Raw genomic sequence first — 21,673 nt, 5'->3', positions numbered from 1 at the left:
CTTTAAATAGACCCGGTGGGCTCAACCTCACTCAGAGTAAGAGAAACGGAAGTCACTGGGATACCGCTGTTCACTTACATGATGCAGAAATATGAGAAAAAACAGTTAAGGTAACCAGTGTTTGTTGCTGCTGTTTATCTTCCCCAAGATCACTTACCTTCACTCCACGAAGCTTTACTCCTGGATCATTATATACACCCTTGAACATTTGTCCCTGTCATAATTCTTGATTATTTCAATGTCAGTATAGACAGATAATTCTTCCAATGCACTCTCTTCTCCATTCCGTGAGCATCTTTTCTCCAAGGATCTTATCTCCACCTTCCCTGGCCATGTATTACCAATTCAACCCTGAATCCCATCTGCAGGCAACCCATTCTCCATGCAGCTAATATCCAGCTCAACCCCTGTCTCATATCTCAACTCCAACAATTCTTTGGCCCCATCAGAATCGACGTCCACACTCTCATCACACTCCTCTCTTTACCCAGCTTAAATCTTTTCATTTTTAAAAAATAAATATCCCCTTGCACATACATTTCACTCTCTTGCCCTCTCATGTTTCCTTCTACTCAACTGACAAACCCCTAACTCTGGTTTTATGCAACCACTCACCTATTCTGCACCTGCACCTGTGCAGCTCAACATGGCTGGAGAAAGTTATCACCAAATTTATGATCATAAACATCAGGGATACTCTCAGTGCTGCTTGTCAATCACAAGACATTCATCCCCCTGGTTCACTCACTCTCTTGGATAACTACATCACGCCCTCTAGTGTCTCCCTCCCTATCCTTATCTTCAACTGTTGACCTTGGTTCTTAGTTCACAGAGAAAACAAAGCAATCAGAAGAGAACGTCCAAGCTCCCACTTGGATATACCCATTTATTCACTTCTGTGTCCATGTTCTCTGTCTTCCCTGCCTTTCCATGGATGAACTGTCTATGCTCCCAGCTAAAACCAGCCTCTCTATCTATGCACTAGGTCCCATCCCTTTTGCCACCTGAAGGATATTGCTTCAGCAATTCTCCCCTCTTTCTTGCATCCTCATTTTTCCCTTCCCTCCTGGCTGTTTCTCATCAGCATACAAGCAAGCTACATTTTTTCTTGGCCATGCACTGTGCTCCAGCCATCATCTGATTCCTTTGATCTCTTTAGAGCAAAACTCAAAAGAGTTCCTCTACTCATTGTCTCCAATCTCTCTCCTCCTGATCTCTCTTAGACACAATCCTATCAGGCTTCTGCCTCTCCACTCCACTGAAGTGGCTCCTGTGGCAGTCACCAATATCCTCCTCGTTGCTAAATCTAATGGTCAGTCCCTAGTCTTTGTTATCATATCCACAAGCAGCACTGGACGCAGATGCCTCCTTCTTGGAACATTTTCTTATCTTGGTTCCAGGACATGACACTCCCCTGACTTCCCTCTTACCTCACTGGTCATTTCTTCTCATTCTCCTTTGCTGGTTCCACGTCTCAATGACCTCTAAATACTAGACATCCCAGGATTCAGTTATTAGGCCTCTTCTGTTTGCTATCAACACTCATCCCTTCGATGATTTCATTCATTCAAATTTACATCTGCAGCCTGAACCTTTGTCTTGAGACCCATCCTCATGTTTTCAGTGGCTTTTTCAGCTCCTCACTTGGATGTTTAGTGAGCATCATAAACATAACATGCTCAAACCAAACTCCAGATCTTTCTCCTCCAAAACCTGCTCTTCCCCAAATCACACCTTTCTCAGGAAACTCCATCCTTCTAAGTTGATCAGGTCAGAAACCTTGGAGACATCTTTGAATCTTTGACTCTCTCTCTCTCTCCTTCCATAACAAATCCTGTCAGTCCTGCCTATGAAATGAAATGTACACAGAAGGCAGCTGCTTCTTACAACCTCCCCTATTGCATTCCTAGTCTCAGCTTCCATCATCCTTCACCTGGGCTATTGTACTGGCTTCCTAACTCATCTCCCTGCCTCATACAGGTCATTGTCAACATGGCAGCTACAGTGATCTTGCTATAATATAAGCCGGGTCTTATCATTATGAACACCCCTCAATGGCTTCCGTGTCATGCCAAAGCCCTTACAGTGATCCACAGGCATGGCCTACATGCAGCCTATAAGACCCTGCATGGTCGTGCCTTCCTCTGCCCTATTCATTACTTCTGACAGCATTTCCTCCTACTATCTTCCTTGCTCCAGCCACCTGGGCCTCCTTGTTGTCCCTTAAACACAGCAGGCACACTCTTGCCGAGAACATTCTTCCTCCAGATACATAAATACATCCCTCACTCCCTTACTTCCTTGAGGTCTTGGCTCAAATGTCATCTTTTCAGTGAGACCTTAAATACCCTAAAGCTTCAAACCTTCTTTCCTAGGCACTCCCAGATCTTCCTCAATGGCTTTATTTTTCTTAGCTGTTATCACCACCTAACATGCTATGCATTTTACTCATTTAGTTTGTTAATGTCTATTTCCCCTACCAGATTGTAAGCCCATGAACACAAGGCTTTTTGTCTATTTTGGTCATTGCTTAATCCACAGCATATAGAAAAGATCTTGGCACAGAGTAGATGCTCAAGAATTGTTGATTGAACAAATAAACAAAAATACTTAATTAGCCAGAGTGTAAGGAATAGGCATTCTCAAAATTGCTGGTTTCAATGCAGTTGGTATAACCCTTACAGAGGTCGAATTGGCAGTAACTATCAAAACTACAAATGCACGTATTCTTTGTCCCAGCAATTCTACTTAGTAATAGCCTTCATATAAATTTCCACGTGTGAAATGACACATGAACAAAGTAATTCACTGCAGCATTTTTAAATCCCTGAAAGCGATGAAAACAACCAAAATGTCCAGCAATAGCCGACTATTTAAATAAATTATGGCATACCCATACAATGAAATATTTTGCAGTGGCAAAAAAAGAATAAGGAGACTTCTTGTGTCCTGATGTAAACTCCCAGATCTAAATTTTTCAAGGAAAAAGAAAGGTGCTGAAAGTCGTGCTTCTCGCCACCATTTTAATTTTAATTTTATTTTATTATTATTATTTTTTAGACAGGGTCTCACTCTGTTGCCCAGACTGGAGTGCAGTGGCACAATCACAGCTCACTGCAGTCTAGACATCCTGGGCTCAGGTGATCCTCCCACCTCAGCCTCCTGAGTAGCTGGGACCACAGATGTACACCACCATGCCCAGCTAATTTTTGTGTGTGTATTTTTTGTTGAGACAGGATTTTACCCTGTTGGCCAGGCTGGTCTCAAACTCACTAGCTCAAGAAATCTCCCTGCCTCAGCCTCCCAAAGTGTTGGGATTACAGGCATGGGCCGCTGCACCCAGCCACTGTCACCATTTTTATAAAAACAAAAGGCAAGGGTACAAAAAGAACATATAACTACTTTATTGTATATGTGCAAACTGTCTCAGGAAGGATAAAACAGAAAATGGTAACAGTGGTAGCTTATTTGGTGGAGAATGGATGGGTTGGGAGACAGAGGTGGGAGACAGTTTGCTGCAAACCCTTTTAAACTTCTTCAATTTTTGCACCTATGAATGCTTTTTCTATTAAAAGGAGAATAAGATATGGCTTATGTTCCTATATGAAATATCTAAAATACATTGTTACAAAAAATAAAAAATAACATGTACAGTATGCTCTACATAGGGGTGGAGGGAGACTTACTTTTCACTAATTACTGTTTCGTACCATTTGAATTTTGCACCTTATTTATGCATTTCCTCTTCAAAAAGAAGTAGGCCAGGCACAGTGGCTCATGTTTGTAATCCCAGCACTTTGGAAGGTCGAGGTGGGCGGATTGCTTGAGCCCAGGAGTTCAAGACCAGCCTGGGCAATATGGCAAAACCCGGTCTCTACAAAAAATAACAAAAAATTAGCCAGGTGTGGAGGTGTGTGCTTGTAGTCCCAATTACCTGGGAGGCTGAGGTGGGAGGATCACTGGAACCTCGAAGATTGAGGCTGCAGTGAGCCATGACCACACCACTGCACTTTAGCCTGGGTGACAGAGTGAGATCCTGTCTCAACAAAACAAAACAAATACACAAAAAAGAAAATAAAGAAATAGAAATCATGGTGTGCAAATGCACTTTCACATACATCACCTCGACAATTCTGTGACCGAAACCCACCAGCTCTTTCCCCACTTTTCCAAAGAAGGAAAAGAACATTCAGAGAAGTCAAGTCAGACAGCACAGGGTTGAACTGGGAACCTGAACCCGGTTTTTGCTGACATGACCACGCTGGCCACTCTACCTAGGCAGCCCGTCCCTGAGTGCTGGTTCCTCCCCTCCCTTCCCACCCTCCTCTCAGCCTCCCTGCCCTCCCCGGCTCTTTCTCTTAGGGAGTTGGGGAAAGCAGCTCCAGAAAGTTGGCCACCAGGTGTCTCACTCAGGGGCCACGGCTGGAGGCTCCCTGGTGCCTGGCAGTTTCTCTCTCTGCTCAGAGCCACCCAACCTGGTGCCCCGGGGAGCTGGCTGCTCCGCTCCTCCCTTGAGCCTTGGTGCTCTGTGGTTGAAAACAGCCGCCCCTACCCCACTCCCCTCTGAGCTTCCAGGCCCCCTCCCCGAGTCTGTACCTGTCAATGATGACTGGGTCTGAGGGCGTCTCATTCCGGTTGCCACAGCTCTTCCGGTCACAGCACCGGCTGAAGAAAAGATAAGGAAGGAGGGAAGGTGGAAGCCAAGGAAGGAGGGGGCCATGACAGTATGTGAGTTGTGAGGGGCGCCCTGAGCTGAGGGTGCTGATGTCCTGTCTCAAGTGTGGAATCCCTGGGCTGGAGGGGCTCACTCCCAGGGCCTTGGGGGAGAAAGGCTGTGGCTCCTCGGCAGGGAGCCTGAGAGCCTAGCCTGGGGTTGAGGCTGGCCAGAGAGCCCTGCCCCAAAGGCACCTCATTCCTGGAGAACTCAGGAAAGGGCAGGCTGCAGGTCACCTACAGGGTCTCTCTCTATGGAAACACAGTCCACGCAGAGACAGGAGCTCAAACAGTGAGCTCATGAATGACCACAAAGTGAATCTTTTTTTCTTTTTCTTTTTGAGACAGAGTCTCATTCTGTCACCCAGGCTGGAGTACAGTGGCGTGATCTTGGCTCACTGCAACCTCTGCCTCCTGAGTTCAGGCAATTCTCGTGCCTCAGCCTCCTAACGTAGCTGGGATTATAGGTGTGCACCACCATGCCTGGCTAATTTTTGTAATTTTGGTAGAGATGGGGTTTCACCATGTTGACCAGGCTGGTCTTGAACTCCTGACCTCAAGTGATCCGCCCACCTCGGCTTCCCAAAGTGCTGGGATTACAGGCTTGAGCCACTGTGCCTGGCCAATGAATGGCCACAAAGTGAATCTACCCATGAAAGCAGCATCCACACCAAGAAGTGCTGAGTGGCCAGCAGCCCAGATGCCAGTCATACCTCTTCCTTGTCACTCCCCTTTCCAAGGGTAGCCACAGTTCCAACCACAGATTTATTTATTTTAAATTTATTTTACTTATTTATTTTTTTAGTGACAGGGTCTGGATCTGTTGCCCAGGCTAGAATGCAGTGGTGCAATCATCACTCACTGCAGCCTTGAACTCCTGGGCTCATGCGATCCTCCTGCCTCAGCCTTCCAAGTAGCTGGGATTACAGGCGCCTGGCTACCAACCACAGATTTCAGAACCCTGTTCTCTTTTCCATGCATCAGGAACTGCCTCCGAGGACCCTGTATGACCGGCATCTCCTGGGGAGACCTTACTAGAAATGCCAAGCTCTTGGATAATGGGGAAAAGGGAACCAAGAGCTGTGCACCTCCTCACTCCCACCCTGCCCCACCAGAGAGCTGCCCTAGGGTTCAAAATTTCCTCAAAGATTAGCTTCTCAGCTAATCCCAGAGGCCTTCCCAGGCCCTGTTCCCACATCCCCAGCAGCCCTCCCCTGAGCTTTATTAGCTAAGCTTCCCAGTGGCGGCAGGAGGCCTCTCTTACAAAAACACTCGGAGAAGCCACATAAACAGGCCAGGCTAATGGGGCCTCAAGGACCCTCTTCTCAGCCAGCACTGTGCCCAGGGGCCTCACCCTCTCCCTTCATCACCTGCCACCAGGCTTCTCCAGGGAGCAGCAGCAGAGAGCAGCCAGGGGCAAGGGTGGCGAGGGGGCAGGGCCTGGGTGGAGTCCTCGGCAACGCCTTGGCAGAGGGGCGAGGTGTGAGTGACATGGCCATCTCACCTGCACATGATCTCATGGGTGAGCAGCACTCGGCACATTTCGGGGTTCTTGTCCTGCCCCTCATAGATGATAGCCTGGGGAGAGGGAGGTGCACAGGCTGGAGGGGAAGGAGGCTCCTCTGAGGTGCAGGTGGCAGCACAGATGGGCCTGGCATCTTCCAAGCCTAGGCCCAGGGAGACCCTGCCCCAGGGAAGAGCACGCCCTCTGCCTTGCTCTGGGCTGCCCACGCGGAGGATAATCCCTCCTCCCAAACCGGACCACCACCGGCTGGCAAGAATGATATGAAGTCTGCAGATTCTGTCTGTCTGCAGCCGGCTCTTTCCAGAGCTGGCTCTGCTTGGGGCAGGGGATTCCCGAGGGCTCCAGGACCAAGGTCAGGTGGCTGGTGGGTAGACATACTCCTGTGTCCACCCAGCACCAGGCCCCTCCCCTCCCCCAGCATCCTCCTGTGTGTATCCTCCATGTCCTGGCGGACCTCTGCTTCTGTTGATGAGTGTTGTCCTTCTCAGCTATCCCTGCCAGCCCAGTCAGCTCTGAGGGCTGCACAGCTGCCTCTTCCCCCGAGATACCTATCGCCTCTTCCCCCATACCATCCCCAGCCCAGGCCTGGTCTTCCCCTGGGACTGCTGCATCACCTCCTCACCAGTCTTCCAGCCTCCCTCTGCCCAGAAGCAAGAAGTGAGCTTCCTAACTGCAAATCTGCCTTCCCAGTTTGTAACCCTCGGTGCCTTCCCCCATTTGTGGGATCCCTCTCCCTGTCAACTTCCTCGAACTCCTTCCACACTCATCCCCTCGACAGTTCCGCTGGGCACTGCCTGGCCTGCCTCCCCCAGCCCAGTGGCCATGGGTATTCTAGAAAAACCATTCTTCCCTCTGCCCTGGAATTGGGTGGAGGCTGCCAAAAGACCCTGCCTGTGTAGGAAGCCCAAATCTCCACCTTGCATTCCTAGCCCACTAATCTGGCCCATTTGAGACTCAGCCCCCTCCTTGCCAGCATGCACAGCTTCTCTGAAAAGCCCTGAGATTTGGGGCCCTGTGTTGGCAGACTCCATCAGGGCCTATTCAGGTTTCAGTTTCCTCCAGCTCCTTATGCTGGCCTCTGAGCCTCCTTCCCGTGACCGTCACATCAGCAAGGTACTGAGGGTCTGCAGTGGAAATTCTCGGGGCTATGCCCACATCCCCTTTACTGGACACGTGCACCTTCCCATGGCTGTGGCTGATGTCTGCTGCAGAGGGCTTCCTCCTGAGAACTGCTCTCAGTGGATAGGAACTGCCTGGTCTGAAAATGTCTGGGAGGTTACATGCTACCCTTAGGAGTGGTTCCCAGCCAATGACTAATTGATACAGGGTACAAAATCCTGGTATTTGCTTCGAGGGGGGACACGTCTGGTGCCACTCCTTCTCCAGAGCTCCCTGTGCAGTTTTCTGTCCAGCCTGCCTCCCTCCCCTGCTCCCGGCAGCCCCTCCCATCTCCCCAAATAAACTACCTGCACCTGAGTTCCCATCTAAAGCTGGGCTGCTAGGAAACATGACCCAAGCCAGGGTTTTTGCACAAACATTGTCTTTTCTAGAACAGAGGGCAAGAGCCACACACCCTCCGGCACAGGCTGGGGTGGGAACTGGGGGAGCTAGGCTGATGGGGACGGAGGGCATAGGGAGATGAGGCAGGAACAAGGAGGCTCACTCAGACCAAAGTGGGGCAGGGTCCGGAAAGAGAGTGGGATGGGCCTCAGCACCCCCTGCACTGACTCACCTGCTTGGACATGGAGTCGATGAGACGCACATAGAGGTCTTGCTCCGTCCGAAGTCCTAGGATGGGAAGATGGAGAGGGCTTGCTGCCGGGGGAGCATGGGCAGCCTCAATGATCAGACCACATCACACCCTCCCCAGGCCTGGCACGTGGGGCATTAGGTGTTGCATGATGCTGCAGTGCACAGACTTCAGGGGCAGGGCCAGGCAGGGCAGGGGTCTCCACTCACCATTGTTATACACCAGTCGGAGGCGGTAGTGGATCCCATTGTTAGTCTTTTCCGCCCCGGGCTCCTGCAGGGACAAGATGGGAGGATACTCGGGTGCTCAGGGATCCTCCAGCCTCCCTCACCCACCCCCTTCTCCTAACCCCAACTTCTTTCTCACCCTTCCAGCCACTCAGCCAGCATCCATCCATTCATCCGCCCAGTGTGTGTGTGTGTGTGCACGCCTGTGTGTGTGTGTGGTTGGGGGTTCCCTCCCGGGGCCAGTCCCAGCCAAGCCCACGAGCCTCTCACTCGATCCTTTTCCACAAAGTCGATGAAGGCTGTGCGCTCCACCTCCACGGGCTGCCCCTGCCGATCGTACATGGCCAGCACGAAGTGGAAGAAGTTGGATTTCCTGAGGTTGGAGGGAGGCTGCTTCTCAAAATGTGCTCGTGCCAGACCCACGCCACTGTGGGAGGAAAAGAGCTGGGAAACCACTGGAAGGGCCCCCCCAGTGAGAAAGACTCCAGTGCCTCGGGCCAGGCAGGCATGCTGGCCAGGACATGGCTCCAAGATGCTAAGAGTTTAATCCAACTAGACAGGCCCTTTCCAGCCTGACCAGGGCCATCTCGCTTCCAGATAGAGATCTCTCAGCACTGAGGGCACCCCAGCCTGCCCCCTGGAAAACAAGAGGCACAGTGATGACTGCAAAGGAGGAGACCCTGTCAGCCTCCCTCCCAGGCTTTTCCCTAGGCCGCACATTTTGCAAGGCCAGTCTCCAAAAACAAAAGTATGAACCAATCCGTCTTTCTGACCAGAAGCTCTTGTGACTGCCCTTTAGGGCTTCAAGGAGACCCAGGGGGCCCTAGAACAGATATCCTACTAAACCCCAGCCCAGGCTGAGGTTGTCATGAGCCTGTGGTGTTGCCTGGGGAATGATGATGTCCATCAGACCCTTGCAGACGTCAAACCGGTTCAGGACCACTAGTCTGCCTGGCCTGGGCCCTGGCTGAAGGTGGGGAGCACCCCCAAGATGTAAAGGGACCTGCCTCCAGGCTTTGGGAGAGACAACCACAGGCTCCCTTGGGCAGGAGGAATTTCTCATCTGGCCTTGCTAAGGGATCTCTCCTGGCTCATCAGAAACCATGCCCAGAAGCAAGGCCAGGGTGAGAGCAGGAGGAAGGGATTCCCTCTGCCCCAAATATCCCCTGCATCCCAATGATACACCAAGCACTGAACACACGGCAACAACTAGGGCTGGAGGCAAATGCCTGGAAGAGGGGAGAGAGACAGAGAGGTACGATATCAGACAAAGGGGCAGGTGCCCCCAAAAGATGTCACCATGCAAAAAACTCGAGAAGTAAAGGAAAAAAATATTAATTCTTTTTATGGGAGATGAAGGGAAGGCTTCATGGAATGGTGACTTTTCCCTAAGTCCTTGAGGAATAAACAGGAGCTCAATAGGTGGACGAGGAAAAAGACAGAATAAACAGCATAAGGAATGGCTGGATGTGTAGAGGCTGCTGCTGTACTGCAGGTGTCAAAATGTGAAGTGAAAGAAGGAAAGTTTGCACTGGAAGTTTGTGCCAGATCATGAAGGGACACAGACTCCGAGGGAAGGGGTTAGATTCTCTTCTCTGAGCCACGGCCTTCCAAAGTGTGTTCCTTAGATCTCTCATGGCTCCAGAGCCTCCCTTGAGAAAAGGGTGCTGTGGCCACAGACATGGGTGTATTTGGGGGGGCCTGGGACACCCTCCAGGAATGGACCCTGCTTGAGTTGGCTAGGGCTGGTGCTCTGCACGAGTGGGAGCCAGTCTACAAGATGGTTCCCAGTGATCCCCACTGCCTGGGATTCATGCCCTTAGTTAGCCCCCTCTTGTATTGTGTTGGGATTGGCCTGTGGGGCCAGTAGACTATGGCAGGAGTAATAGCATATAACTTCCAAGGTTAGATCATGAAAGCACTGCAGCTTCTGCCTTGTTCTCTCTTTTGGATTAGTGATTCAGGGGGAAGCCAACTGCCATGTCTTGAGGACACTCAAGTAGCCCTATGGAGAGGTCCACAGGGAGAAGAACTGAGGCCTCCTGCCGATAGCCAGCCCTGACTTGCCAGCACGAGCAACCTTGGAAGCAGATCCACCCGCCTCAGTCAATCCTTCAGACGACTGTGGCCCCAGCTCTCATCTTGCTGCAGCCTCTTGAGGCCCTGATCCAGAATCACCAGGCTAGTCTGCTCCCTTATTTCTGACCTCAGAAATTGTGTGATAATAAATATTTGTTGTCTTAAGTTGCTAAGTTTTGGAGTCCGGTTTTTTTTTTTTTTTAAGATACAAATTTGAAGACAGAGAGACTTGGACTCAAGATCTGCCCCGCCTTTTTTTCTTCAAGGCAGGATCTCACTCTGTCATGCAGGCTGGAGTGCAGGGTGCAATCACGGCTCACTGCAGCTTCGACCTGCTGGCTCAAATGATCCTCCTGCCTCAGTCCTCCAAGGAGGTGGGACTACAGGTGACTCCAGACCCGGCTAAATTTTTAATTTTTTTGTAGAGACAGGGTTTTGCCATGTTGTTCAGACTGGTATTGAACTCCTGGGCTCAAATGATCCTCCTGCCTTGGCCTCCCAAAGTGCTGTGATTACAGGCATGAGCCACCACGCCCAATACGGAATAATTTTTTTTGAGACAGGGTTTTGCTCTGTCATCCAGGCTGAAGTGGAGTGGCGTAATCATAGCTCACTGTAACCTTGAACTCCTAGACTTAAGCGATCCTCCTGCCTCAGACTCCCAAAGAGCTGGGGTTACAGGTGTGAGCCACCATGCCCAGCTTGGAGTAACTTTTTTTTTTTTTTTTTTTTTTTTTAGACAGGGTTTTGCTCTGTTGCCCAGGCTGGAGTGCAGTGGTGTGATCTCAGCTTACTGTAGCCTCAACCTCTGGGGCTCAGGCAATCCTCCTACCTCAGCCTCCTGACTAGCTGGGACTACAGGCATGCACCACCATGCCTGGATAATTTTGTTTACTTTTTGTAGAGATGAGGTCTCCATATGTTGCCCAGGCTGGACTCGAACTTCTGGGCTCCAGCTTTCTCCCACCTTGGCCTCCCAAAGTGCTGGGATTATAGGTGCCAACCACTACGCCTCGCCAAATAACACACCCTGCTTGCTTGGTTACGGAGCACTTTTGTTGAGGGTCATGGCTTGGGAAACATGACTAAAGGCCACTAGAAAGTTCTGAAGCCAGGCAAGGCTTAAAGATGCTATGGGAGAAAGGAGGGTGCCGTGTGAAGGACAAGTGAGAGACTGTTGCAGGGATGCAAGGAAGTGAAGAGGATGGGGAACTGCCTTGAGGGCCACTTAGGTCAGTTTGTCCAGGTGCCCACCATGAGCATGCTCCTGTGACAATGGCTGCCACAGTCACCACTACTTACTATTATTCTTCATATAACTTTAAATCAATTTATTCTTTTACTTGACTTCACGCTAAGGCATTAACATCTGGGATGTCATGGGCATGAGGCACTTGCTATTGCTTTACACATACAAATTGTAATAAATAGTAAAATGAAAATGTTTCCTCCTCTTGAAAGCTTGCCCCGGAGCCTCCCTCAGTGGTCCACATGAAATGCTGACTTAGGAGGTAGAAGCCATAAGTCTTCTTGTCCCTGATCAAGATGAGGGGAGGGGACCTCCAATACCTTTTTTTTTTTTTTTTTTTTTGAGACAGGATCTTGCTCTGTCACCCAGGCGGGAGTGCGACAGCACAATTATAGCTCACTGCAGCCTCAACCTCCTAGGCTCACATGATCCTCCTACCTCAGCCTTCTGACTAGCTGGGACTACAGGCATAAGCCACCACGCCCAGCAAATTAATTTTGGAAAGATGGGGTCTCACTATGTTGTCCAGACTGATCTTGAATTCCTGGGCTCCAGTGATCCTCCTGCCTTGGCCTCCCAAAGTGCTGGGATTATAGGCTTGAGCCACTGCTCTGCTCAGCACCTTTCTTTCTGACCACAGATTGTTTTTACAGATGCTCCTTTCCCTAGGGAATTCACTGTCCCTCCATCCTTCCCTATTCCCTCCACCCCCTCGCCCTCAGGCTGCAGTCCTTTCAAGTTGAGGCCTTGATCTCCCCTCACCCGCTCCCCAGCCAGCAAGAGGCAGGGAAGCCCTAAGAGGGCTTTCGATCACAGCGGGGCCCTGATTACTGCTGATGAATATGCTAATGAGGCCTCAACCCTGAGCTCCTCCCTCCTGCTCCCAGGACCAGCTTAACTTGAACTCCACTGGGGATGGGTTCCAGGACCACCTAGTGGGAGAGAAGGTCAGAGGAGGTGGGTTTGTGAAGCAACCCCAGGTCCCTGTGGCTTTTTATCCTGTCATCCAGCCCAGCGAAGGGGCCTGGAAGGCTCTCAGGCAGCGGGGAGGGAGGCTGTAGAGAGAAAAGGAGGCCTTGCCAGAGGAGTGGTGGGTGCTGAGAACAGAATCTCCCAGACCACCGGACATGCCCTTTCTACACAGACACCCTGCAAGTGCTCAGGCCAAATTCCAGACTAGTGCAGCATAAATCAAAGATGCTGGCTTGAGCTTCCTGTCCCACCCAAATATCAGCCATTCCTGGGTCCTGGAAGCCCCCTAGCTTCTGATAGACTGCTGAGGACCAGACCTGGGAAGCCTGGCATAAGCCCCAAGCCAAGCTTCCTTCACAGGGTTCAGCATCCCTGCAGGAGGGGATTACACAGGAGCGAGGGCACAGGGACCTGGGGAGGGGGAAGACAGCAGGTTCCCCTGGGGTCTCTGGGCCAGCATCTCCTGCCAGCTAGGGGCATGAAGGGGCTTCCCTGCTTTGCATGCCTGTGCCCTGCCCCATAGTAGGTTTGGGCTCAGTCCACTGCCCCAAGGCAGCCCAGAGCGGCATCCTGCCCTTTCCCAGCACGGCTCAGTGGGTCTGAGGCACACTCATCCTCCCAGGCTTACACCCACCGGTGGAGCAGCACTGGTTAGTTTACAGCTTCAGGAAAAGATCCGTGCAGTGGACAACAACAGGGCAGTGTCAATGACAGCTCCAGCCCCCTTCCAACCAGAGGAGGACTGCAGAGTGGGCAAGAGCCCTGCAGCGCACATGAGGCTGCTCCTTGCCTGGGAATGTCTCCAGTTCACCCTATTCATGGCACTGCCAGGCTTGGAGAAGCTCAAGGCAAGATGAGTAAAGGATATTTCCTATGAACAAGAGACAGAGAAGGACACAAGGAACAGCACATTGCAGGGAATAGGGCTCGAGAGCGACAGAGGCAGGTGTGGATGGTGCTTCCTTCTCCTGATTGACCCCAAGCTGGATAAGCAAGAAACACACAGCAAGGGGGTGGAGGTACCAACAGTGTATCTGGGCAGTGATTTGGAAACACTGGGGGTTGGGGGTGAGACAAAGATGAGAACGCAGCATATAGAGGGTGCATTTTCAACAACTCCACACTGTGGGCACCTGGAGCTCCATCCCATGGGGAACTCTGGAAACAGCATGGAATGTGTGCCTCAGCATTATCCAACCAGAGGGATGGGTGAGGGAGCTGGGGTATTTATCCACCAACTCTAGTCAGTCACTGGTGGAGGGCTTCTAGGGCTGTTACTTCTCAGGTACTTCTGGGCTGCTGTGCAAGTGGGCAGAGCAGGCTCTGGCAGCCTGAGCAAGTCCTCAAGCAAAGGGAAGCAGATAACAGCGGAGGAGGCAGACCCTTGACCAAGGGTCCTGAGGGGATGTGGGTGGGTACCAACTGCCAGCCATTCAGAGGCCTGAGGTATAATGGATGCCAGTAAAGCTACAGCCCCAAGGGCCTGAGTGCAGCTTGGCAGGTATCAGTTTATGACAAATACAAGAAAGAACTGCCTCACCTGGCACATGTAATGCTCACGCCCATAATTCAGAAACAGCTTATTCACTTAGCATCATTAGTGAACAAACCATGCCACATAAGCGCCTTTTCCAGAGAAATGCAGCTGAGTGACAAAATCAGCCACATTAACCACTTTTGCAAGACTGCAACATGAATTATACATTTCCTCGCTTTCTTAAAAAGATTGTTTCAAGCACAATGTTCAAAACACTTTCTTCTCAACTCCGGAGTGTCCTGAGGCAGTGGGACATTTGCTCCTGTATTAAAGAACCCAGATTTGGGAAGAGAATATGCTCACTTTTGTATTTCCACTGTGCCCCACTCACCTCCTTCCCATCTTTCGTTCTTAAATAGGCCGAAAATTAAAGGAGATTGTTTGAGACACCAAAAAAGATTTACGTTGCACAGATGCATTTTGGTCAGAGTCAACATGCTTTGTAGTGAGCATGGGTGTGCATGGACTTCCTGAGCACTGTTAAGAATCCAGGTTCAAGCCAATACCAAGGGCAACCTGACCTTCACAGCCTAGGCCATTCAGGCAGACTGTGCTCCAGAGTGTACGCGGATGCATGTGGGGAGATGTGGGAAGCTGCAGAGGTGTCTGACTGCTATTGCTGGGGCTGCCCAGCAGGTCCTGGGAGATGCTCCTTTGCAAGGCTGAGCAGGACACTCCAGGGCCCTTCTCATGGCAGCTGCTCACCCCTGCCACAGCATAACTGTCTGGTGCAGACACAGGCCCCCTCACAGTCTCTGTTCTCTCTTCCCAAGGCTACTCATGGCTCTTCACATCCTTGACTACATGCTTGTTATAAATGTGAGCAATTTAGCCACAGCCAGCTCAAATCCCACACAGGACAAATGACCGAGGCTGGAGCCTTAGCCTCCTCTCAGAGGCACCCCCAGGCCTCTTGCCTTCCCTTCTCCCCACCAAATCCTAACTCTTGGCTGCCTTGATAACTCAAGGTTTTGAGCTGTGCCTTGACCTGGGCCTAACTTGTCTATATGAGTCTGGGATGCTGGGCCTACAGGGGACAAGCCCTACTTTCATCAGTAATAGGGGGAGGCTCCTTGTTGACACCCCTCATCCCAGGAAGTGGAAGGAGCAAAAGGAGTATGACTCCTGCATCTCATCCCTTTCCACAGATTTCCCCAAAGTCTCTCTCTGCCAAGTGCGGCTCTTCTTAGCCCCATCCTGACAGGGTTCCATCAGTCCCTTTCCTCTACATCCCCTCTTCCTCCAAGCATCCCGTTGGGCCCCACTCTCCCCTGAAGGCATCCTCTGGACCCTGGGACTGCTGATGATGATCAAGCTGGGCCTGGCATTAATGCCCCAGACAAGATCTATTGGCCTGGCCCTGCCCAGCCCCTGACATGCCAACCCCTGGCCATGCTGCAGACTGGGGAAGATAAAAGGAGCAGCTCAGTGGGGCACACCCACCTCAACAATGCTCGCACAGGGAGGACCTGGTGGCTGCAGAGAGCTGCCCAGAGCCTGTGTCCAGATGGTCCTGCTGGAGGTGAGGTTTGGGTCTGGGGGAGGTCCCTATTCCCTCTTCCCACTGCCCCAGCTCACCTGCCCCAGGAAATTGGTACAGTGACCAAAGTCCCTGAAGGAGGTGGAGAGGGAGGGGGAAGGATCTCACAGGCCTGCTCTCCCCCTCTTCCTTTGGCCCTCAATTCCACCTAAAGACTCCCCACTCCACTGCTCTCTGCCCACCCTCTCACCACCCACCCACAGGCCTGCCTGCCAGGTCCCAGGCTGAAGATCGGCTATGAATTATTAAAGCAAACAAAAGCATTTCCTAGCAGGGATGCTAGCCTGCAGCTGCTTACAGGAAAGGCAGCCCCAGCTGGCCTCCCTCTCCGGGGCCCTGCTAGTGTGCTGGGACCAGCTCCAGTGGGAGGGCTGGCCTGGGTCCTCCAGGGGTCTCCTCCAGGGGGAGGCCTGGCCTGGGCCCTCCAGAGGTCTCCCCAGACTGGGAAGCATATCAGAAGGAAAGGAGAGCTACTTCTGTGCTGAGTGTGCCAGCAATAGGACTTGGGTCTTCAGGGGAGTCAGGGGAAGATGGGCTGGGGCTGGGCAAATGGATCTTAGAGATAAAGTCCTGTTGGCTCAGGGCAGGGGCAGGGGTCCTTGTGCAGACTTCCCTGGTAGGAAGACCTTGGTAGGGAGAGGGCAGCCCTCTCCACCAGCCTTTCCATCCCCATTGCCTCCAGTTTAAGGGTATGCAGCCCCTCTGCTCTCCCTACCCCTCTTTTGCTCAGACCTTTCCTTCCTGTTGGCACAGCCTCCCTCACTCATCTTAGCAGGCCTTCTGGGCCTTTTCCTCCCCACCCACCTTCTGTAAAATCTTGGCATTATTGTAAAAGCCAAACTGTAGAACTGGGCAGGAGAAGCTGCTCCAGTAGCTGATTCCTGGGTCAGGTAGAACCTGGAGTCTTCTAAAGTCAAGAGGGGAACCCAACATAAGGGGACTTGGGAGCCCTCTGGGAAACATTCCTGCTTCCTCTGGCAGACTGTCATCACCCCCACCCCGCATGGACTGCTTGAGCCTGCCCCAGGTGCTGTGGACACAAGGATGAACAGACCGCTACCCTTGCCTTAATGGAAGGCCCCAGCTGGCAGGGCAAGGAGGACCGGGACAGGCAGAGGACAGCAGATGCTGGCCTGTGGTAAGCATTCGTAGGCAGCACTAAAACCACTGCCCTGGGCATGGTGGGAGGGCATAGAAAGAGCAGGTGCTGGGCTCGGTGGGTGTGGGAGGGAGTCCTGAGGCTGGTGAGACTTAATGCAGGGGACATGCAGGTGCTGAGGACAGAGGGACTGTTTCAATAGACCACAGCACTTAACCAGTGGTGCAGCTAATTCTCCAAGTATCCATTGCCTGCCAAGTATCATGCAGAGGAGGCTGGGGAGGAAGACTGGAGTCAGACCATGATAGGCCTTGAATGTTGGAGATATCCATGAGGAAGCAGTGGGGCTTGGGGGTTGGTCGTTTTATTTTATTTTATTTTATTTTATTTTATTTATTTATTTATTTATTTATTTATTTATTTATTTATTTATTTATTGAGACGGAGTCTCGCTCTGTCACACAGGCTGGAGTGCAGTGGCCGATCTCAGCTCACTGCAAGTTCCGCCTCCCGGGTTCACACCATTCTCCTCCCCCAGCCTCCTGAGTAGCTGGGATTACAGGCTCCCGCCACCTAGCCTGGCTAATTTTTTTTTTGTATTTTTTAGTAGAGACAGGGTTTCACCATGTTAGCCAGGATGGTCTCCATCTCCTGACCTCATGATCCGCCTGTCTCAGCCTCCCAAAGTGCTGGGATTACAGGCTTGAGCCACCGCGCCCGGCCTACTTATTTATTTTTAAGGCACAGTTTCACTCTGCCGCCCAGGCTGTAGTGCAGTGGTGCGATCTCGGCTTACTGAAGCCTCTGCCTCCCGGGCTCAAGCAATCCTCCCACCCCAGCCTCCCAAGTAGCTGGGACTACAGGCATGCTTCACCACGCCCGGTTTATTTTTGCATTAGTAGTAGAAATGATGCTCTCTACTGTTGGCTAGCCTGGTCTTGAACTCCTGACCTCAAGTGAACGCCCACCTCGGCCTCCCAAAGTGCTGGAATTACAGGTGTGAGCCACCATGCCCAGCCTGGTCACTTTATTTGTAATCAGAGAGAGACATGAGCAGAAAAAAGTACTTTGGAAATACTGCTTTGGTCCCCAGTGCAGGGAGGATGGTTTTAGGGGAGTGGTGAATGGCTGGGGCTAGGTACTGGGCCAGAAGGCTGAGGTGGTAACCAGGGTGCAATTAACCTTCAAGCCAGGGAGGAAGTGGGTGGAGGGCCAGGGGTTTCATTGCTAAAAGCGGTGGTGGAGGGCACTGAGATTGGGACTAGGACACGGAAAGGATCATTCCTAAGCCTTGACAACCAGGCAACTGTGGGGTGAGGCTGAGGAAGGTGTCAAAGCCACCTCTCGGATCCCAGGGAGCCTTTTGGGAGAGTGCTTCTGTGCAAGTTTCTCAGAGAGGAGAGGGAGAGAAACCAGGCAGCGGATGCAGGCAGGGGCAGGGGCAGGGGCAGGGGGAGGAATTTTCACTGTTGCTGATTTGGGATGAGAAGACCTGCGCAGAGGACTGACTGAGGAACAAGATACAACAGGAGTGATAACAGACAACACGAGGAAGAGTGGGAAGGAAGGATGAAGTGGCTCCCTCTGGGATTGGAAGGACAGTCAGCTGAACAACAAAGCAAGTAGGGGCTCCCAGTCTATGTCCTGAGACAGAGAAGTCTCCAAACTTGGGGATTAGCAGACTGAGCCTCGAGAAAGCCCCTGTTCACATTGCAGAAGCCCTCTGCATCCCAGCAATGTGGCCCTCACAATGTGGGGACTCCTACTGGACACCCCAAGCCCACGCAGCCCCACTATGTGCAGACACCACTGCTGTGGCCCATGCTCTGAACCCCACACAGACTCCAAGGGCACTGCCTCCTTCACATTTGCTTCCCCTTCATCAGACCTGCCTCTGGGTGGGCACAGAGGGAAAGAAATGGAAACTTAACTCCCAGAGGCCCCTGTCAGCACTCCTCATCCACTGTTACAAAGAGCTCTCGCCACACAGCAGGTGGTGGGGATAAAGAGGGGGCCATGTTAAAGAAACTGACCGTCTCATATTGAATACAAAGCCAGAACCAACAGAAGATCAGGCAGGAGGTGGAATTGTAAGCATAGCATAGGAAAACACAAGTTAATGGAAAGAAAAATAGGAAGGAAATACACTAAAATGTTGACAGTAGTAGTATTAGAGAGGAAGGACTAAATATTTTATTTTCCAATTTTTCTGGAATATAGCTATATCCCTTGTAAAACTTTTGGAAATTAATTCATCCACAAGACCCTTTCTCTTCCGGAAGAGATCAACTCCAGAGCCCCACAGTGTTCCCTCCTGACGGGCCAGGAAAGGACGGGCTTCAGTTTGCACATGAAGCGCGGTGTGTCTGTTACAGGGTGAGATTGAGGCGTCCTCTTGGGTGTGAATGTGGGCTCCTGTGTCAGGCCCGGTCTGCCCTAAGCCCCCCATTCGGAATCCCTTCGGGCTGCTGCAACAGCTCAGACTTCTGGGAAGCCCAGTGCCAACCCTGTCCCAGCTGTCAGCAGAGCTGGCACCTCCCTAATCCTAAACCACAGTGACTCCCCATAGGATACCTAAATGCCTCCCTCCATGGTCACCGCTGAAGGTGCAAAAAGCCAGGAGGTGCAGGTGGTTTGGGGGCAGGTCAATAAACTTTTAAAGTTCGCCTTCAAATCCTGGAGTCAATCCCCAACTAACGTTCCCAGACCCTTGCAAAGGAGTCAGAGGAGACCGGCGCGGGTGCTGGGTTCCCAGGGACTCTCTGCCTTCCACAGGACCTACCAGAAAAACACCTGAGGGAGAGGCAGGGCCTCTGCCCGGTTCTCAGGCCAATCAGTCCAGCCAGACCGACTGCCCACCTCATCTCTTCGCCACTGTCCAGCCCCCAGCCTCTTCTCTGGGTCTGCATACCCCCATCCCCCAATTCTGAGGGGCGTGGGAAAGGAAAAAGGGGGCTGGGTTTCGTGCCTTTCCTGACAGAGAGCTGCGGAATTGGACAAGGAGAGCCGCTGGGACTGCCCAGGAAGGAGGGGCTGGACGTTCCTAGACAGCCGGTGGCTGTGGGTCATGGCTGCAGGCTCTGCCTCTTCTCTCAGAGCCATAGACGGCCCAGCTGGGGTGGCGTTCATCGCTGCACCCGCGAGCGGCCGTCATAAATCTGCCGGGACAGCCTGGAGTGGAGGCAGAAGCCCCGCCCCGGCCCGCCCCACATCCTCAGGAGGCAGCTCAGGCGCTCCGGACGGGGTGGGCGGGGGAGCTCGCCGGGACCGTCCAGAGTTAGGGCTCCTTCCGCCCCTGGCTCCAGCAGCTCCAACAAGCTGAGCCGAGGCGGCGCGGAGCCGTCCAACCCGAGCGCACCAGGTCTGGTCCCAGCGCTTACCTCTGCGCCGCGGTGCTGGCGTCCAGGATGCCCGCGCCCTGCATCCAGGAGCGCACTGAGCCCAGGCCGGCGGGCAGCAGCGGCTCCTCCTTCAGGTTCAGCCCGCCGCGGGGCAGAGCCTCCTGCGCAGGGAACATGAGAGCGCGCAGTGAGTGGGCGCCCCCGCCGCCCGGGATCCCGTCCCGCCTAGGCTGCAGGCGTCTAGCTCAGCCCGACCCGACGGCACCAGGCGCCTCCAGCAGCGCAGCACAGAGTCCGGGCGGCTCAGTGCGCGCTCGCCTCTTGGGTGCTCCCTCGGAGAAAGCAAGTCCGCGGGTGCCGGCGCTGTCCCCTCCCCTCCTGGGGCGCGGGGCGGGGAGATGGAGGGATTCCCCCGCGGCCTGAGCGCTGGCGGGCGGACTGCGAGCGGGGCGGGGAGGGCGGGGAGCGGAGCCCGCACCCGGTCCGCGCGGAGGCGCCCCAGAGGCGCGCTCTGGCGGCTGCCCAGGGCCGCGGTCGTCGGAGGGGGGGCCTGAGCGCCCCGGGAACTGCCTCGGGCAAGGCGGGGGCTCGGGGCTGCCCGCCCTTTCCCCCTCGCCGCCCCCACCTCCCGCCCGCCCGCGGCGCCAGCGCGGGGCGCTGATTACCATCCGGGAGGCGGAGGCTGCGGGCGCGGAGCTCGGCGGCGGCGGCGACAGTGGCCGCAGCGGCGGCAGGAGCAGCAGCAGCCGCGCGTCCCGGGGAAAGGCTGGGGCCGCGCCGGGCCAGCAGACGCCGCCGCCGCCGGCGCCCCGCGTGCCCCGGCGTCCTGGCCCTGCCGTAGCCCCGGGCGGCAGCACCTGGAGCAGCAGCAGCAGCAGCCCGGCCGACTCCCCCCGGGGCCCGGTTCCCGCGCCGCCCCGCCGCGGCCGCCGCCGCCCGCCGCTCCCCGGGGCCTGGCCGCGGGCCCGGGCCATCCCGCCGCCGCCGCCGCCGCTCCCGGGGGAGCGGTAGCCGAAGGGAGGGAGTGCGGGCGGGAGGAGGGATGTCGGGAGCGGGCGAGCCCAGGGGACGGGGGCCCGGGGGAGGCGGGGGCGGGGCGGCGCGGCCGGCCGAGGGGCGGCTGGGGACGTGACATCATCGGGGGAGGAGCGGCCGGGCCCGGGCCGCGGCAACGGGGCGGACCCTGGCGAGTCGGTCGCCCGGGCTGGGGGCTGCGGCCTGGTGGAGGCCACGGGAGGGAACGGAAGAGCTCGGCGGGGGCCTCGGAGACCCGCTCAGGGAGGATCTGGGGCCGCGCGACGAGGGAGCCCGGCCCGAGCTGGAGGTGCGCGCCCTGCAGCGCTCGGGAACCTCCGCGGCCTCCCCGTCGCCGCCGGACGAAGCCCCGGCGTCTTCGCGGACTCATCTCCCTCCCCTGGCACCCGCCGTACTCTCCGCGCCCGACGCCTTGTGCCTGGACTTGCTGCTCATTTTGACGCCTCCGAGCTTTTGCTCTTGACGTTTTTCTCTGGCGCGACTGTACTCCCGCATTTCCCCGGCGACCCTGACCTCGCTTTAACCCCAGCTAAGGACTGAAACGCCTCTGTCCTTAGGCTGGGGCCCCAGACAAGCTGGGCAAGTTCCCTGCATCCAACCACCCCT

The 21,673-nt window shown here is 54.0% G+C and overlaps 1 protein-coding gene across 3 annotated transcripts in view; it reads right to left on the bottom strand.

The window, feature by feature from the left end:
• EBF4 (EBF family member 4) overlaps nucleotides 1-21,081 on the bottom strand; it is a 64,678-nt gene extending 43,597 nt beyond the window's left edge. Inside the window, exons 1-7 of one of the 3 annotated variants that reach the window (XR_005239227.2) lie at nucleotides 20,698-21,081; nucleotides 20,072-20,193; nucleotides 8,486-8,642; nucleotides 8,198-8,261; nucleotides 7,971-8,026; nucleotides 6,218-6,291; nucleotides 4,597-4,665 (exon numbers count right to left, since the gene is read on the bottom strand). Coding sequence is in view for 1 of the 3 variants with exons in the window: in XM_007962154.3 (XP_007960345.2) it covers nucleotides 4,597-4,665; nucleotides 6,218-6,291; nucleotides 7,971-8,026; nucleotides 8,198-8,261; nucleotides 8,486-8,642; nucleotides 20,072-20,193; nucleotides 20,698-21,006 (851 nt within the window). In the remaining 2 variants the exon portion in view is untranslated. The remainder of the gene's footprint in view (nucleotides 1-4,596; nucleotides 4,666-6,217; nucleotides 6,292-7,970; nucleotides 8,027-8,197; nucleotides 8,262-8,485; nucleotides 8,643-20,071; nucleotides 20,194-20,697) is intronic. The other 2 variants (XR_005239226.2, XM_007962154.3) reach the window with 2 other exon arrangements.
• Nucleotides 21,082-21,673: the final 592 nt, after the last annotated feature.

The sequence above is a fragment of the Chlorocebus sabaeus genome, chromosome 2 (assembly GCF_047675955.1).
Source record: "Chlorocebus sabaeus isolate Y175 chromosome 2, mChlSab1.0.hap1, whole genome shotgun sequence".
Classification (NCBI taxonomy): Eukaryota; Metazoa; Chordata; class Mammalia; order Primates; family Cercopithecidae; genus Chlorocebus; species Chlorocebus sabaeus.
The sequence above is the reverse complement of the archived record's forward strand: the minus strand, read 5'-3'. Positions and strand labels throughout refer to the sequence as shown.